The 19,588-nt window shown below is 37.0% G+C and overlaps 1 protein-coding gene across 2 annotated transcripts in view; it reads right to left on the minus strand.

Moving 5' to 3' along the window:
* Nucleotides 1-370: 370 nt before the first annotated feature.
* PKD2 (polycystin 2, transient receptor potential cation channel) overlaps nt 371-19,588 on the minus strand; it is a 922,997-nt gene continuing 903,779 nt past the window's right edge. For both annotated transcript variants that reach the window (XM_044061361.1, XM_044061360.1), the window contains exon 15: nt 371-1,079. In XM_044061361.1, coding sequence (XP_043917296.1) covers nt 849-1,079 — 231 coding nt within the window. In that variant the 3' untranslated portion in view covers nt 371-848. The remainder of the gene's footprint in view (nt 1,080-19,588) is intronic.

Here is a 19,588-nt window from a genome sequence, read left to right on the forward strand (position 1 = left end):
TTTGAGTTATTTTATGGTCTGATGAAGTAGAGTTTCCTCTACGAAAGTGCTTACCATTGTTTTATTTTTTACGTGATTTTTATCAAAGTTTTTCTGCTGATTACAGTATGTTTACTCTTTTATTTTCACAGAAGAAAAATGCACTTAAGAGAAAAAAAACTCCCAACACTGCAGTCCGTAACAGTACAGAATATAGGCCTTAAATTCCATTCAGTACTAGTCTCATGGTTTGGTAAACTACAACTCAAGGCTAAAGTGGCCATTTTAAAGAAATGATTCAATAATTTTGCAAATACAAAACAAATACGACAGCAAGCCATTTCTCCACTACCCATAATTAATGATACACATTTTTAATATTTCACTGTAGTTCACTCTTCATTTAAAAACTGTTTTATTACATGAAAACCAGCCTTAAAATAGATATATTAGGATACTGCAAAATAACCAAGTAAGTAAACATTTTCATAGCATTTTGAAAAAGAACATTTCACTTAGACATTCCCACTAGTGTCAGCAAGTACTTTCATTAAGCATACAATGTCATTCTATGGGACAAACTCATTCATCTGTGTTCTTTTTGGGTGGATGACCAAGTCCACTCTCCTACAAGCATCTAATAGGGTACCAGGTTGAAAAATTACTTGGATTTCCAAGGAAGATAGCACAATGCCAGTATTTTGCATCTGAAACCAGATCATTTGTCCTAAAAAACTAAAATCACTGGATGTAGGAAAAAAATGGAGATATCAGTGACCCAGGACTGCTGTTGCTCTTGCATACAATATAATTTTGACACAAATTACAAAGATTCAGCTCCATTCACTGTAAACTGTGCAGAAATGTGGTTAAACATGGCCAACTCCAGTTCCTTCTCCTCCTTCCAAGCCTTCAGTAGATTGGGAAGAAGAAGGACGTGAGCACCTAGAACGTGGCTGGCCATTGATACCCAAAGGGGTTCCCATGCGGTGACTCACTTGAGAAGCATTGTCATCCGACTCCCAGCGCTCGAGCTCCTCACGTACCAGGCGCTCCATCTGTTCTCTGTGAATTTCGCTGTCCCGTCCAAGTCTCTCATCCTGTATTAGGACCAAAAATACATTAAAGAAACAGGGGAATAATCCATATTAAAAATGATTGTTTTAACTTTAAATTTTCTAAACCAAACTGTATCAAACCAAAGTAGGGGCAGCTTGCTTAATAAATAGACAACCTAAACATCGGTTTGGCACAATGGTTAAGGTATTTGGCTCATAAACACAAGGCACAGGGTTTGATTCTAACTTTGGGTTATTGCCTAGGCTTAAAAATGGCCCTTCAGGGCAGTTAGCCTAGTCACCTATGAACCTATGCATAAAATGAAATAATCAAAACATACAATAAAACATTGCTACAACTATGATGCAGAGTAGCCTGACCAAAGCAACTCCAAATAAACTTCACCTTATTAACCTATGTAAGCTGATTTTACTATTTGTACACACTTGCAGTTTAAATACCTCCATTAAGCAACAGCTGTACCTGTGCAGTTCATTATTTTCTTACCGATATCCAGCTTCAAGTTCAAACTCCCAGCAGTCTTTGCTTTAGTCACCTTTTTATCTGCTGACTTACCATTAGATCCATTCCTTTTAATCATCACAAACATGTTTGCTCCCAAAACTGTCCTGTCCAGTGCAATCTTAGCATTATCTTACAAGAATGAACATGTTCATCTCAGTCTTTTCCATTTTCTCACCCAACTTCAGTGCAAGTTAAATACTGTCAGCACAGTCTCTGATATGGGCATGGGTATGTGTTTGATGGAATTAGTTTCTTATTAGTCACCTTAGACTGATCATTTCAAGTTTATTACACTCACAATCTGGTCAAAACAGGAATTCCAAGATGGGTGCACAGTGGTCAACAGCTTAATTTCAACTGTCCCGGTGTGAAAATAAACTGAGATAAAGGACTGCCAGTGAAACTGTTATTTGGGTAAAATTCAGTTACTGGCTAGTATGTACACTGTCTGAATGGCAGCAAAGAAGAAATTTAGAGAACTTGAAAGAAAACCAATCCGAAAAGGTGAAGAGAGAACACAGTCTGAGAAAAATCCTGCAGCTGTTCAGCAAAAAGCAGTTTTAAGGTTCAAGAGATGTTTCCAGTAATTTAGGGGAAAAAAATAAATCAAACGTATCCAGAAATGGTTAAAATAAATGAAATACTGAAGGAATATAATAGCTCAAACAGAAAAGGAAGGCAAAATAGAAGAAGCTTTAACTAGCTATTCAGATGAACTGATAAAAACTGCAAAAAAAAAAAAAAAATCAAAGGTTGGAATGAAGGAAAGGCTGGCTGAGTATGAGGCTTCTTAAAAATAGCCGTTTCAGAAAATAGTAGAGATAGATGACAGAGTGCACACAGAAAAACAGAGACTGTATGCTGTACCAGAGAAACAGACTTTTAATTTTATGAAAGCACAAATAAGCAACTGGACTGTGGTCCATAACAGGATTTGGTAACTGAAAGGGCACATCATGTTCCAAACCTGGCCATGAGAAAGCAGCCAAAACCAACATTAATAAGTATGCAATCACACCAACAAAAAGAATTGGTCAAAACTGTGGCAGAAGGGAAAATATTAAAAATTAGAGAGAGTGTTGTGAAAATGATTATTCATTGTACAGAAGGCAGAAGAGAAGCAAATTTATACCAGCAATCAAGGAATTCGACAGGTGGGTGTAAGCTTCAAGGTGATGTATCAAGCTGTCTTCAGATTACTTACTCTTGAAGGATCAAAGACATTTTTCAATGCAGAACAGGTTAAGGAGGAAATGAAAAACATTTGTCCAGCAAAAAGTGAGACAGCAACCTAAAGGTGACTTTGCTTCCCATTCTTCTGACGATAAATAGTATAAAGAGACTTTGCTAGTGAAGCATTTCCAATGTTCTAAAGGAAAATACATAACAGACATTAAAAACATCACAGGAATTAGCAAGAAGAATTACTACTAATCTGGACTTGAATCAGAGTCTAGTGTTCGGAGATGGAGATGATCAGGAAGAAGTCCAACAGCAATGAAATTAGTGAATAAATGTGTGATTATAAAGCAACAATCATCTTTGTAAAATATGGCTTTGTAAATAAAAGTGGCCAAGAAAAAAATGGATTTTGGTTGACTTTGCTAAATTTGTAGTTGGACTGTTACGCATAAACCCCACATTATGTCTTTTAATGTTTAAGAAGGCCACTAAAGGGAAAGAATAGAATTAACTGCAAGTAAAACAAATTTTGTTCTTATTAGTATTTGTATAAAACACAATGATATAAACTGCATGCTATGTCGTAAAGCAGTTTGTATGCAGAGATATTTTATATATAGGTTTTACAGTAAAGCACAAGGAAAAAGGCTCAACAGAAGCAAGTTTACGTTAATAAAATGGTCTGATCTTGAGCTTCTGGTGTGGGGTGTAAAAGTGTACTGATTATATTATATGCAGAACTAAGATGACCATTTACCCTGTTTTTTTACAAGCATGGATGTCTAGATTAATGTTCTTGGGCTTAAGCTATAAACACTTTTTTTGTAAGCAAATCGGCTAGAAAAATAAGACGAAATGAAGAAAGCTGCATTAAATGCTAAGCTTCTTGAATCTTCTGAATGAAATTTACAAATATTCCTTCATTCATCTGCAGAGTTTAGTGTTTTTTTCTCATTACTGACTACTTTTGCATGGAGACAAATTGCCTGCTTGTGGAAACAATTAGTCTTGAGAGTTCAGAGCATGCTTTACTGAGGAAAATGCAAAATTTAAAGGTACAAAGACCAGCAGTTCAGTGAAAAATAAAGTTTGAAATAATGGGAATTGAATAAGAGCTAGTAGCCTCCCCAGCAGCCATAATACTTTAATGCATTAAATAGAACTGGGCATAATTTAATTTTACTTAAACAGAGTTAGTGTACTTTTTCTTAAGGCTAAAAGCTAATGTTTTCGGAAAGCATAAAAGCTGTTTTTTTCATATATGAGAGGGGAACTTAAGTAAGAAAAACAGACCAGCAGTCTGTGTTAAGTGGGAACACAGGCTACAGCATGTGCTACCTTAATTTTAGATAAGTTTAGGCCTATGGGTGCAGCTGTCAATTTGGGACAATTGTTCCTATCTAGAGGGTTACACTTCAATTACTGAACATGTACATAGGGTTGTATGCTTATTCTAAATTAATAGGGGGTGGGGTTGTTCTGAAAATCTATTTAGTTTTTGTTTCAGGGTTTTCATTAAAGCAAAATGCCTTGGGAAATGATGTGACATAGGTACAAATGGAGATGAGAAGAACCAACTGTATAAAAAGATCACCCTTCTAAACATTAGTGTATGCATGCAAGACAAAATTTGGAAAAACTCAAAAATACGTCATGTATAAGAGGGAACAATAGCTTTTTATCATAATGGTCACTCTAGCCATAATACCTTGGAATGTAAATGGCCTTAAAGGTACAGTCAAAAAAGTTTTGAATTATATTAAGAAATGCAGAGTACAAATAACAATGCTGAAGGAGTTACATTTGGAAAGAAATGAGCATGTGAATTTGATAAAGAAAGGATTTCAGTATGAATATTCAGCAGAAAATCAAGGGAAAAGGAAAATGGGAGTAATAATGTGTTAGAAGAGGGGAAAAAGACAATAACTGTAGACTTGTGGTAGTAAGGGATTATTGGCAAGGGAGGAGGATGTATTTACATTCCACCAAAAATTGTTGTTACAGCCCTTAAGAAAATCAGCTTGAAGGGAGTATTACTTATAAGTTGGGACTGGAACTTTGACATGCACATGCAATAGTAATGGTGCATCAGGGGGAACCTTGTAGGGACATATAACAAAAGAGGGTAGATTTCTAAAGACATTTGTGAAACTATTTAATGTGGAATATGTGACTTCAGTAGTATTATTCCCCAAGGTTCAAAACTGGGCTAGACTGGAGAGACGCTATATTTCGCAGGAACATGTGCAATTATTTAAAAGTTTTGACATGTCCAACAACAATTTCAGATCATGCACCAATAAAATCCAAGATAATAATGCAATGTAATGAAGTAAAAATGAGACACAGTGCTTTCCCATCTACCTGTTAAAATGGAGGAATTTAAGGAATGGGTAGTTGAAATTATTCAAGAGTTATTATTGAAGACAGAAATTTCTGTAGAAGGAATGGCTAGTCTATTGAGTGGGATAAAATGAAAGAGTTTAAAAATAGGGTAGAAATAAATGAGAAAGATGTGGTTATGAAGCAACAGAAATTATTTAGAGGAGCTGACAAAGGTTAAAGTACTGCAGAATAATGGGTGTCCTCTTCACCTTTATTTGCATTATATTCAGAGCCACTGGCAATGAAAAAATAAGAGATTCACAAATTCATGGATAAAATTGGTATGGTAATCAAGGAAAGTTGGTTTTATTTGTAAATATTATTTTGTACTTGATAAATCTAGAAAAGGAGATCTTAGTGTTGTGCAACACTTAGAGAGAGTTTCAAGTCTCTTCAGGATATAAAATTAGTATAGATAAAACCCAGACTACAGTCATACATGATGTTCCGACCCATGACTTGGTTCAGCAATACCCATATTTATAGGAATGTGATAAGATGAAGTATTTAAGAGTATGGATTAAAAATTATTTTGCTACGGCAGCTAAGGATATGTGGAAAGAGACTAAACAAAGATAATACAAAAAATGATAAACTGAAAGCTCTTTTTACAGATGTAGATGGTAAGATACAAGTAGTGAAAATGTTTTTAGTCCCTTTAATTTCACATACAGGTCAGGTACATTTTGGCAACCAGAGAAAACATTGTGGACAATAATTAGAGTTGAAAAAAATTATCTGGGAGGGGAAGAGGACAAGAGCTATTTGGAATAAACTGATAAGCCTAGTAGAATAATAGAACAAAATAGTTTAGGATTATCTGATTTGAAGGGCTACTGTAAAGCTACACAGTTAAGGCTCATATACATAACAGAAGCAGTAGATTATAATTCAAAGTGGAAAAGGATGATGGATAAGTGTGGTACGAAATAAAGAGAGAGTAGGATTTTGGATGCAGACCATTAAGGTGAATAATAACCACCATACAGAATAGTATATTCATAAAGTTGTAGAAAGTATTCTAAGAAGTAAGCTAACACGTGAATGGAAACAGGAGATTTTGCCAACGGGCTGGAATTTACTGAAGAAAACTGGCAAAGGGACCAACGTATTGGGAGCACATAACTAGAGAGGGAAAAGTAATACAGTGGGATGAGGCCAAGAAGTTTGGACTGCAGGATAAAGACTGATTTTCCTATCAGGGATTGACATCAGAGTACAGGCAAAGAGAATGAAATAGGGTAGTTCTCAGTAAAAGACCTGCTTTGGTAGAGCTTTTAGTCAAATATACAACATAAGCTGTTGTTAAAAAGGAGATAATTAGTAGGACATGTAAAATATTGCATTATAAGTAGGAATCAGTCAGAGGAGGTTTGAAAAGATTGGGAAGAGAGAGGGAAAACAATTTACAAAGATTGCAGGACATATATATGGCTATGAAATGAGCAACAAGTCCAGAAAGCTTAGGATTCTTGCTTGGAAGTGTTTGCATGGGTATTTTATTCCCCAACCAGATGTCAAAGAATTTATACTCTGGTAGACAGCAAATACTGGAGGTGGGATGGGGAACATAGTTTTTAGTAGCACACTGGTTTGGTAGATTTAGAAAATTCCCTGTAGTCTGTCAGAAATATTAGGGACACAAGTGGCTATAACAAAGGAAATTATTCATTTGAGCTGGGACACAATATCTGAACTGCCTAGACATATTAAGGCTTTATTAAGTTTAATTCTGTTGGCTGTCAAAAAGCAATTACTAGAAAATGGAAATGACAATCCAAACCAACAGTATTCTAAGTAAAAGAGATAAAAGAACTGGAAGAAGGATCTTTAAAAAGGGAAGGAGCAAATTACCCAGAAATAAATGCAAAATGTTGTCTAACTGTCAACAGTTTACTGCATATTATGTAGGAAAAACAAATTGCAGACTTAAAGATAGAATTTTTAAGCATCTATCAGACTTAAGGATAAGAAAAGAACACAATGCACTGTACAAGCATATATAATTGCATAGTGATCATGTTATTTGCCTTTATGGTTGTATGTGTTGTAAATAGAAGTCAAAGAATGGATGACTTGTATAATGAAACAGAATACAAAGAGATGCAATGGATTCTTAGACTGGGAGCTGACAAAGCCCCGGGATTAAAAGATGTCCATTTAAAACCAGCTCTAGCAAAAAGGAAGGTAAACTATTGATTTTCATTGGCTGTGTTGTATTATATTAGATACTATGTTTTTATTAGTGTTTTATCATCTGATGAAGGGATTTACCCGAAAGCGCTTATGATACTGCTTTGATTGTTTTAATAAAGTGAAGTTGCTTCATATACAGCATGGTAGTACTTACCTTGCTTTTGGATTTACTATTTGGATTTTTTGGCAGTACTTTCAGTAGAAGGGGACCTTTACTTTTTGTTCTTTTTAGGATTTAAGACCAATTTATTGGTATCAGACCATGATGTCAGGTTCTGAACCTCCTCTCTATATGCAACTTCATCATTGATTGATATCAACCCAATGACAGTTATCATCCACAAATTTAAAAATAATGTTTGATTCACGAATAGGTTTACAATCACTGGTGAAGACAGCATACAGCCCTGGGGGCACACCTGTACTCAAAGTAAGAATAGAAGACATGTGCTTACCCAACCTGAGAAACTGAGGTTGACTGGTGAGAAAATCCAATAACCAATGCACGTGGTACAGTGCACAAAATGTCAATATGCATTTTTGCCTCATTGGTGAATATTTTTTCAACCTCTGATTCGAAGGATAATAGCTTTGCCTATGATCACGCCATTAAGAGTAAAATGTAAACTTTAATCTCAGTGAAAATGATGTACAGAAAGCATGAAGTGTGCTCACAGACTTTAATGGCTGTATCACTACACGTGCAGAATCTCATCGATTAAAATCTACAGACACACTTCATGTTACCCCTGCAGTGATATCGACAAGGGATACACTACATTCTGGCACTTAATTCACTAGATGCTGTGATGCATCTATGTGATGACCTACTGATGGGACAATTACACTAAGTGATGATGGCACTCGGAAGGATCATCTTAATTTCTTGTCATATTTATTGTAATAAAACTAAATTTATGATTAAATTGATATAAACATTTTTGAAGATAGCATCATATTATACTTTTCCCAAGTGTACAACAAATAGAGGTAATCACCGTGGGATTAATGGCATGCACACAATCTGAAATAATCGCACAAGAATTGCATTTCAGGTGAATGGCAATATCATTGCGCCATACATCTGACCGGTTTAAAAAAATTCTGACACTATTTCTGGATCAATGAATACATTTTGGTATTGTTTAGAAAATACTGCACATCTTCTATGGATACTAATGAATTGTACAGAACTTCATCTTAAGGAAGCAGTGCAACTGTTCCACAAATAAAAAAATGGCCAATAGTAGAATGCTTCTGAAAACAGGAAGTCAGTATGTTTGGAATTCCAGAACTTCTAGGCCTGTGAATAATATAAATTGATGATAAATGATAAATGAAATATTAACTTGATGACAATAGGCAATATTTGATCAGCCTTCTCAGATTCAGCAAAGAAAATGTTCTTTTGTCCTTAGTCTGATGCTTATTAATAAAAGTCGGAACAAGAATTAAGCTTTCCCTATTATCTTCTCAGTAATTTGTTCAGAAATGTTCAGCTTAAGTTGCAATTTATTTATGACTTTTGGCATGGAAAAAAGTTAAGAAATGGCCTTAATGTTAAACTACACTTTTTAGCAATAGTGAGACATACAGGAGTTACTTCTAGGAATACTTGTCATTCCATGCTACTGACGGAGCCAGAAATAAAGGCATTCTAAACCTTCTGTTTGTATACCGAGGGTGAGGCCATTGGAGGAGGGTATGAAAAGCCGTTTACTCTTGGTAAACCTAAAATCTGCTGCTCAGAAAAAGGGAAGCTTTTCTAGGTCACAAAGCGGGAGACCTCCGCAGTGCCACAGATTATCATGCTTTCTTTCACAAAATGCAGCACATGTAGCCTTACAAGATTAATGGTTCTGAACTTCAACAGGTGAGTTGAGTGTATGCTTAAGTGATGATTTACCTATATTAGGTAATGAAACTGCTTAGTTTACAAGCATGCTGAAAGAAATAAACAAGATGGCAATAAGCACAGAAACAAATGTACTGATTAAATTCTTAAAAAAAGTGAATTGAATAGCTAATGTTGACACTGGGATATTTCTGGAAGGATGCAGAGCTTAGAAACTGAAGAAGCACATGAGAATAAGCCAAAAGAGGAATAGAACTTGCAGTGATAGACAATATGCGTGCTTCATTTTATCCTGAAAGGATCCAGCTTTCTAGTTTTCTTTGCGCCTACATAGAGGACTCTGATTACGCCTCTTCTTCCTTAGAGGTTGATACTACTCAATTCAGCAATTTCAGTGAGATTTCTAAGACCAGCACCTCTCTTCCTCTTTATTACTTGTATAGCTCAAATTTAAAGCTATGCTGTAAACCTTCTCCTTAACATGCTTTGCAAGTGAATTTGTGGCCACATTCCTCAGTATGTCCGATAAATGCTATATTATTTTATCCTTGAATTTCCTATTGCACTTCCCCACATTTGGGTTTATACAAGTAATGAGAAAGAGAGGTGGTGATCTTAGAAATCTCACTGGCATTGCTGAACTGAATTGGATTTTGCGGCTTAATGCCGATAACGCAACAGGTTTGAACTTTGCTACTAGTATTAAGCCTATTTTAAAATATAAACAAATGAAGTTATGAAATGATTGTACTATTATTATATTTGATTTAGTTTCATGTATCTTTTCATGTAATTTTAGTATTTTATAAGGTGCTACTTCCTTAAATTGATTTAAATTAACTTTGCTGCTATTTTTTCATTGGTGGCATTTACCATGTGATTAGTTTAAATGACATTGTGTTTTAACATTGCATTCACATTGAAAGCTTTGTGTGTGTAATTAAATAAACTTTTTAGCACTTTACTAGTGTTCAGCTCCAGCATTTTTTATATGTTTTTGGATATTTTCACTGCCATTCGAGCTCATTTACATGGTTCTTTCGATCATTTTGTGTTTTTCATACCTTTATGTAACTGCTATACAGTGAAACAGAACCCTTGGGAAATGACTCCATGGTACCCTCTGTTACCCACATCCTCCCACACCAACACCAGAACTCCCCTGAAAACCCCATCCTGCCACCACCAAACATATACACCCCATGTGGATACAGTAATTTCTTTTTTATCTTTTTTTTTCTTATATATACACTTCTTTCTCTTCAGCTTAATCCTTTATTTGAAAACATTCTACCTGAGCAACACTGTGCTGTAATAACTGAGGGAGAAATAATTACATTTTGTCAGAGGCCAGGTTCTGAATGTTCTGCAGTGAAGTTTAGAGCTCTTTTCCAACCTTTTAATCCACTGATGGACTGAAGGAAAATTATGAGTAAGGAAAGAAATGTAGTCTTATTGTTTTCTTTCAAAGAACAAATACGTTGTCTATAAGGCTTAATGCTCAAAGTTGAAGAAAACATGCTAGTTCTAAATAAACTTAGAAAAATGTTGGTGACATATAAATCATATTTGGGAATAGTACCCGTCTCCCTGTCCCTGAAGAAGATAGTCCCCTTCCCTTTACCATTCCGGTGTTACGACAGGGATGAAAGTAAAAGAACACTAAATTACAACTGTGTAACACTACATTTGTTACAGTTTTTCTCTGTTGTACTGACATTATGTGATTGTTTATATCATACAGATGTACATGTATTGGGTGTCTGGGGTTATCTGAATATTGTTAGTTTCGGTTACAAAAAACACACAATAAGTTCCTCAGCACTTCCTGTCATCCGGAACAGCACTGGACTAGTTGCAGAGAGAGAGCAGGTCTATTAAAAAAAAATCTTTTAATATAGAATAGTTAAGCGTTTTCATACAGCTTGGACTTCATTAGAACTTTTGTATTAAAATTGCTGATTATGTGACTGGTCCGGTGCTGTTCTGGATGACAACGTGCTGAGAAAGTTTGTGTGTTTGTTCTGTTTTATATACCGAGGTGATGAGCTCCTTTCTGACTGGTTAGTTTTGGCTACAGCTAATTAACAAGCAATTAAAACTCACCCGCTATCACTAGGAAACAGGACCACAATGTTTTTTCTAAGGCCAAGAATACTGCATCAATGGCCGACACAATATCCCAGTATGCTTTCTAAATGGCATGAAACATAACCTATCAGGCCATCTGTAATTGCTATTTAACTATCACACCCAAACAGGCTTTGTGCCTCAAGAATGTTGAACATCACCAGTCATCATTCTGTATAAAGGTGGGTAATCTACTTACCTGGAAACTACAGATGCACAGTCTTACTAGTCTTGCATAAAGCCATGGAAATGATCAACAATGACATGAGAAACCTCCAAACACTACACCAAACCCAATTTGGTTTTGTCTTGGGCAGGTCATGCCTACTCAACCTGGTGGATGTCAACAAAGAAAGGGATGAGGACAAATTGTTTCACACTACCTACCTTGGCCTGGACAAGACATTTGACACAATACCTCACTTGGGGGCATTGTTGATAAACTCAAGAGGTTAGGTATAAACCCTTATGTCACCTGGTGGATCGCCAGTTGGCTCACAGAAAGGACCCAGGAAGTTAGAGCTAGGAAGTCCATCTCTACAAAGAGGCCATTCACAGAGTCCCTCAGGAATCAGTCCTAGGATGACTCATTTTTGGCATTTACTTCTCTGAAGTCAAGGGCAATGTGAAGGGCCTCCGGCTGACGAAATTTCCAGATGATTGCAAATTAGTAGCAGTTAGAGCCCGCACCGACACAAATGTTCTGCATGAGGGGCTGACACAGACAAACAACTAGTGTCAGAGTCATGGACTAAAACTAAATGCCAGGAAATGCATTAATAGTATCCTTCGGGAAGTCATCCACCTCTGATAACCATCATACTCTCAAACACACCCCTAAGAGTTGACCCAGTACTCAGGAACTTGGGGAAATGCAGACAGCAATCCTGTAAATACTCAATTCTACTATCACATCCACAGCAAAATAGTGTGCAACTGAATGTATGTTGTCTTTTCACACATGATGTCAGTGCTTTTTAAAGTGATCTTTTTACACCTATCAAACCCGGTATCCCATTTTCTCACTCCCACCCTGGCAGTCAACTTATCAGACTGTGCCCCCCCTCCCCCAGCTTTTTGCAGACTCCTGGATCTGCCAAAGTAACAATATAACAACTTAACAAAATAATAATAATAAAACTTTATAATATTTTTAAATGGGTGGGAGGAGGGTAGTGTGGCTGTTAAAAGTGATCGGTCTTTGAAAATGTCGGTCAGAACCGGAGACTGAATATTTTTCAGCGCGTCCAATTTGCTGTCCAGGTTGGCATTGATACAGTTAGTTCCTGGATCTCCATACTGCAGTCACTCAGCTACAGCCTTATATCACTGAAGAAATGGAGGAACAAGGAGGATTGCCCATAAAGGCAAACAAGGTTTAAAAGGAGAGTTATAAAATAAATTCAACACAAGGTCAAGAGCTTCCTCAAGATGCTTCTGACATATATGCCTTCCTAGTTCTACCACACATCAAATTAGTTAATTTTTTTCAACTGCCTTAAAACACTTATTTATTCTTCTTCTAATGCCTCCTTTTTTATTATTTCAATAGTTTGACTTCATCCTATTGTTCAAGATGCCTTCTTGTATGTCTGTTAATCTCTTGCTGCAAACCCCCCCTCCAAGGCACCACTGACTAAACTGAGCTCTATGCAATAAATACAATGGGAATCTCCGGTATCTATCTCAACTTTAAGACTACTGGAGCACAATCAAAACCGTAACAAAGGCCTCAAGCACTAATTTGTTAACATGTAATGATGAATGCATGCCTCTCTGAAATATATTCTGACAAGCCTAACCAAGCTTTGTACTTCACCACCTTACTTTCACATAAGAATCAAGAAACCCAAACAGTTTGCAGTAATTAACAAAAAAATTCTCAGGTTGAGGAGAAGGCCATCCTTTTAGACACACTTTTAACACCAACAGAACCGGTTATTAGATTTTGGTCCCTTATACACAAGGCAAGTCCCTGCTCAAAAGTTACAGTATTAGCCATAATAGACCTTTAGTTCTTTTTAATCTGCTTGAGAAGGGATATACACAGAGATTATGCTCAGACACTCCCTATACCACTGACCCTTAATCCCAGTAAATCTTCTCTAGGAGTCTACTAGTACTTCTACTAGCATACAGAAGAGCTTCGCCCATAAAAATGCATATCACCTGCCCTGAAGTTTCTCATATTCAGGCCATGTTGTGTGTGCTTCCTGCAGTCCTATTATCAACAATCTGCACTTCCTTAATAAGAAAAACACTCTTCCCCCTCTTTACTGGATCGGTTATTCCACTTACATTACTGTTAACTTACTGAAGGTCATCTCAACAAGCTGAGAAGCTTGCTTCCAGTAACCTGCCTTATGTCCTACATACTAGACTGCAGCCTCCCTACCCCGGCCCTCTGTAAACCATCATTCCCAAACTTCAACAGGTTTAATAATTTAACAAGTTTAGAAAAGTTGCTGCCAAGCAAGCATCTTTTGATGACAGCTCCACAGCACAAAAATTCTTAGCACAACCTGCGACACTGCCAGCCCAGCTGTCTGGAATTTTGTACATAATCATGTCATTTGTGAATATCAACATGATTCATATGCTTGTCTTACAAATGTAAGAGAACTATATGCTATGTGTATTGTTAGGTCAGGGTTTTTCATCGTACAATACTTAGGCATTAGACAGGCATAAAGAATAAACAGGCCAATAAATGGTGTTTCATTTATGCATACATTTTAAAAAAGCAGAAAGAAAGAATCTTTCACTGAATGTTGACCTTGCTAAGAAATTGTATTTTACTTATGCATACATTTTAGAAAAGCAGAAAGAAAGAATCTTCCATTGAATATTGACCTTGCTGGCTAAGCAAAGATTGCCAATAATTCTTATGTTCCTTCTTCAAGGGAAGATTATTTTGTTCTTTTCTCATGGGAAGAATCAAAAGATAAGATATTTGTGAAGCTACAAAACAAGATATAGCCTGAAAAACAAGGTTAGGGGTGTGAACGTAGTCTACAGAGGAAAATTACTAGAAAAAAGGATATAATATGTGAAGTTCAGGATAGAAGGTAGTCTAGTCTGATACAAGACTTGTTCATTTGCAAGAGTGGTTTAGATAATTCATGTTGATAGTTATATTTTACGTGTATTTTATGCTTATTTAAATATGTTGCAATAATTATCTGCTTTTCTTATTGAATGTTACACACTTAAATAAAGAAGAACGGAAAAAGGAAACAAAAACTCTGATTTATTTTTACATGTATATTAAACTACTGGTGCAGAAGAGTGTGTTGAACAGGGTTTGAACAGTACTAAGCTTCAAGAATGTGTCCATAGTGTACCCTACTGGAAAACAAAAGAAATGTATATAAACTATATACCTGTGCAAATGTATGTTTTAATAGCAGAAGCTGGAACATACAGAGTTAACTTGCAAAACCTGAAAAAAATAAGTTGAAATTAAAGTGTTTTAAGATTATGTTATTTCTCAGTTTCAGCTGAGCAGCAGACACATGGCTAGAGCTAGAAGTTTTTGTATCGTCTTGCAACATAAATAATTACTAGGTTTCAAATGTAAAAGCGTTTTATTGTTTTATGACTTCCAAGTTCTGCAAACTTCTGAGAGATATGTACTTCTCACACAAAGATGTTAAAATTCTGTTAGCATCTGTTTAGTCTGGGAACTGAAGTCAGATGACAGAGTGATGTCATTCAAGCTAACCCAGCAGTAATGTTTATTATTAATTTAAAAACTATCTCAGATAGAGTCTGTGCATTTTGTATCTTGTCTTGGACCTTGAAACATTCACTCAGCACTTCTGCCTGTGTGTTGTCTGTAAAACTTGGGGCATAGTATTTCTTGTGTGTGTGTGTGTGTGTGTGTGTGTGTCAGCTACATGGACAGGGACATGAAGCACTGGTTGGAGAGAGAAGGTGCTGGAGGTCTTAGCATGGCCACTTGGTTAAGATCTTAACCCTATAGCTGTGTCAGTGGGGAGTCTTATTGGGGGTTTGGAGAAAGAGGGAGAAACCAGCCCCAGACTAACTGTGATCTCTGTGTGCTCTTAAGGGAAACTGCACTTTACTGTGTGTGTACTTGTAATCCTCCCATTGTGTATGTCCCTCACTGTTGCCAGTGGTGAGGATTAAGGCTCCTTGATTACTGGGCCAGTGCAGGGGCATCACCCAACCACTCAGGCAATGCAAACTAGAAAGGGTTGTTGCCAAGCTTGGGGAACCTATAACAAGAAAACTCAGCAGAGGTCATACCAAGTAGAGAAATTGGGAAACAAAGAAAAGGGACAAATGGAAATATTTATGGAAGATTTAACTATGCCAAGATTAGAGGTAGATGAATCTCAAGATAAGGCTCACAAACTAACAGTTTAGGTAGGAGGAGGGAGATAGAAATGTAGATGTATAGTCAATCTTCAGGAAATTCTCCAGAAACAGATGGTATTCCTGTAGAAGTTTGGAAGTTAAGACGGAAGAAAGTAAACATCTGGAAGGTTTGTTCAACAATGTTTGAAAAAAAAGGGGGGGGGGGGCGGAACCAGCATCTTGGAAAAAGTTAGTGTGGCTATATTATTCAAAGAGGGTAGGGACCTCTAAGACCCAGCTCCTTAGAAACAAACCATCATTATAAAGTGTTTATGTCTATACTTGCTAAGATTTACAAATGTGTTACCAAAATTGACAGGTATGGATCAGTGTGGTTTTATGGCGGGGATGGCAAACATTTGACAAAGAATGATGACACACAGTGTAAGAAAACATTGCTATTGTTGGTGGATCTTAATGTAGGTGAGGCAGGCATTCCATAGAATTAACTGGGATTTTATGAGTAGAGTAATAGTAGCATTTGTATTATTTGATAGAACAATAGAGTTAATTACTAGGATATATGAATGATCAGAGGGAAGAATTATGGTGGGAGGGTTTCTCTCTGGCAACCTATGTTTAGACTGAGGAACCAAACAGGGGTGTCTTCTTTCCCATGTTATTTACTTTATATGTAGAGCCATTAGCAAAGAAAATAAGGGGCTCACAAATTCAAGGAAATAAGTGATATGGTACTCAAGAAAAGTTAGATTTATTCACAGATATTATTCTGTACTACAAGGACATTTCAGTGTTGTGGAATATTTTGAGACAGTTAAGTTTTTCAGGATATAACAAATACAGATAAAGCAAAACCTACAGCAGTAAACTATGTACCGACACATGAATTGGTTCAGCAATACCCATATCTATACGGACATGATATGCAGTGGTCTTTAGATGTACAGATTAAAAGGGATTCAGTTATGGCAGTTTAGGGATATGTGGGAAGAGATTTGGAAGCTCTTAATTATGGACAGATATAAGCAGTGAAAAAAATATTTCTAGCCCTTTTAGTTTTATATTGAGGTCAGGTATATATATATATATATATATTGATATATATATATTGATATATATATATATATATATATATATATATATACACATTTATCATTTAGAGGAGTAGTTCTGGGCCACAATTAATAAAGAGTGAAAGGAATTTATTTGGGCAGGGAAAAGGGCAAGAATTAAGTGGGCTACAGTGGCTTCTCATAGGTTTATGTGTGTGTACCAGGCTAATGACCACTGGGGACTTTTTTAAACCTAGTCATATATCCAAAATCTCTAACAAGTTCTGGTACCCTTGAGTGCAAGCAGGGGCTTGGGAGATGAAACATCTACAAGCAGGGGCCTGGGAGATTAACCTATAGAACAAGGTGGTTTGGGACTACCTAATAATGAGGAGATCCTTTAGAGCTATGAAATAATGTCTCATGTAATTAACAAAAGCAGATGGTTATCAATCAGAGTGGGGAGGTTAATGACTGGGGAGTGGAGGGTTCAAGAAATAAGGAGGGTATAAGATTTTGGATGCAAGTCCTTAAGAAAACTGACAACAATCATACAGAATATTGTAAATTATACAATGACTGGCCATTACTATTCCAAAACATGCACGCTGATTGGCCAGCATGTCAGTTGTAAATCCAACAATATACAAAGGAAAAGGTCCGGTTGCCCCGACTTTTTTTCTGTTGGTATATTGCCCAAGTTCTCATTTTTTTTTTTATTAAAAAAAAATAAATAAAGCTATAGTCCCGACTCTGCACATATGAGAAAGACAGCATGAAGACAACAGAAGGAAAATCAGGTACGGTATTTAAAATCAAGTTCAGGTACCTGACTTCCCTTGTATTTTCTTGAATCTGTCTTTCTTGTATGTGCGGAGTCGGGAGTGCAGCTCTCCTACCCCTAAATTGCCACAAACCAATATTAAAAAAAAAAAATAAATTACAGAAAAACGGAGATCTTCTTTTCTCCGTTGCGTACTTTCCCGAGCACAGATGTACTGGGTATGCATGGGAATGCAAGTTTCAAATGCATGCACAGTACAGCAGCAATGGCAAGGCAGAGCTGTCCAGTGGCAGGAGGACAGCACGGCGCCGTTATACAAGGACATTATTTAAGAAAAGTAAGTATTTTTTTTCTTAAATAATGTCATTGTATAATAACAATAACCCACTTCTGGGTGTGGGTAATGCTGGATTTACCCACGGTTGTCTTTGTTTGGTCACTCGGGCTTCGCCCTCATGACCAAACTACACCAACCGTAGGTAAATCCCATAGGCGGCTCGTGCTATAGGACAGCAGGACTGCAGCCCTCCCACCTAGAAAACAAAAAAGTAAAAGTAAAGAAACGCAAAAACAAAGCAAAGAAAACATGTTACGATTGCGGCAATTCCCAGAAGTACTCAACGCATGCGCACACGCACGGGAACACACTCAGACTGCTTTCCTCAGCATTCTAGATAGTGTAAAGGCGTCTCTGCCCAGCAGTCTGTGGTGGTGGTGACATCACAGAATGGAGGCAGTCCAGACTGCAGCAGCAGCAGGCTGGACCAATCAAGGTGCATTTAACTAGCACTGCAGCTAACAAGGTGTGCTGGACCAATCACGTTTAACTAGCGCTGCAGCTAACATACACAGGACTTCATTAGCGCGATTTGTTGTCCACAGTACAGGGCTTAATGGATATCATAGAAGACTGGATTTCTTGGCTCAATGGATGTGTTATGCTCGGGCTCGTCGGCAGGAAAGAGATATGTGTGTGTGTGTGTGTGTGTGTGTGTGTGTGTGTGTGTGTGTGTGTGTGTGTGTGTGTGTGTGAAATGCCCCAGTTGCTATATACTGGTGGCTAAAGAGAACTCATGGTGGTGTGGTAGGGAATACCTCAGGCTTGAACCCTGTACCTTGTATGCAGGTGGCAAGTGCCCGAATTCCCTACCCACCACCATTTGTAAAACATTTGCAGATTTTTGCCTAATATTTGTTCTGTTCTGTTCCTCATAAAATCTGTGGTTTCTATATTTTTGTTAGTCAGTCAGTGGTGCAGGGGTAGCATTGTTGCCTGATAGTTACAGCTTCTCTGGTTTGATTCTTGGCTGGGGTGCTTTCTGTGTGTAGTCTGCATGTCCTCCCATCTTAATACAGATTTTTGCCTCATATTTGTTCTGTTCTGTTCCTGTTAAAATCTGTGGTTTCTGTATTTTTGTTTCCTTACACAGTCAGTGGCGCAGTGGTAACATTGTTGCCTGACAGCTACAACTTCTTTGGTTTGATTCTTGGCTGGGATGCCTTCTGTGTGGAGTCAGTATGTCATCTCTCATCTTACAAAGACAGGTGTCTGGAGTGCTTCTCCCTGGGCCTGTGCTGAAAATTGGCTTTTGTTCCAAGTCGGACCTTCCTGGTTAACAAATGTTAAATAAAAAATGACAGGTATTGGAATTTCAGACTTCATATTCTTCAGAAAGTACATGGTAACACAAAACCTTTTATTCTAGCAATTTTCTAAGTTTATAAGATGGATATTTGAAATTTGTCCCTATTTTCTGGACTGTATTCCCCCATTATTGGCTTCGTCCAGGTTTTTTGGGCTAAGGTTGAGAGCTATGGTGAGAAGTGAATTCACTAAATGGTAGCCATTTAAGTTTGTCTTCCTCTTTTTCACAAGACAGCTGATTTGGCATAGTGGTATGTTGCTCTGACTGTTTTGCACAGGACCCTGGGTTCCAGACTTGGCAGTGATATGTCTGGTGGCAACACGGCATTTTATTCTAGCAACTTTCCAACATTATACAAGCGATATTTAAAATGTGTCCTGATTTTTGGGATTTTGCCCCGTCCAATAAATGTTGGCTTTTTCCAGATTTCTTGTACTGCAAAGTTCAGAGA

This window comes from Protopterus annectens, chromosome 2.part0 (assembly GCF_019279795.1).
Source record: "Protopterus annectens isolate FY-2018-M chromosome 2.part0, PAN1.0, whole genome shotgun sequence".
NCBI classification, from domain to species: domain Eukaryota; kingdom Metazoa; phylum Chordata; order Ceratodontiformes; family Protopteridae; genus Protopterus; species Protopterus annectens.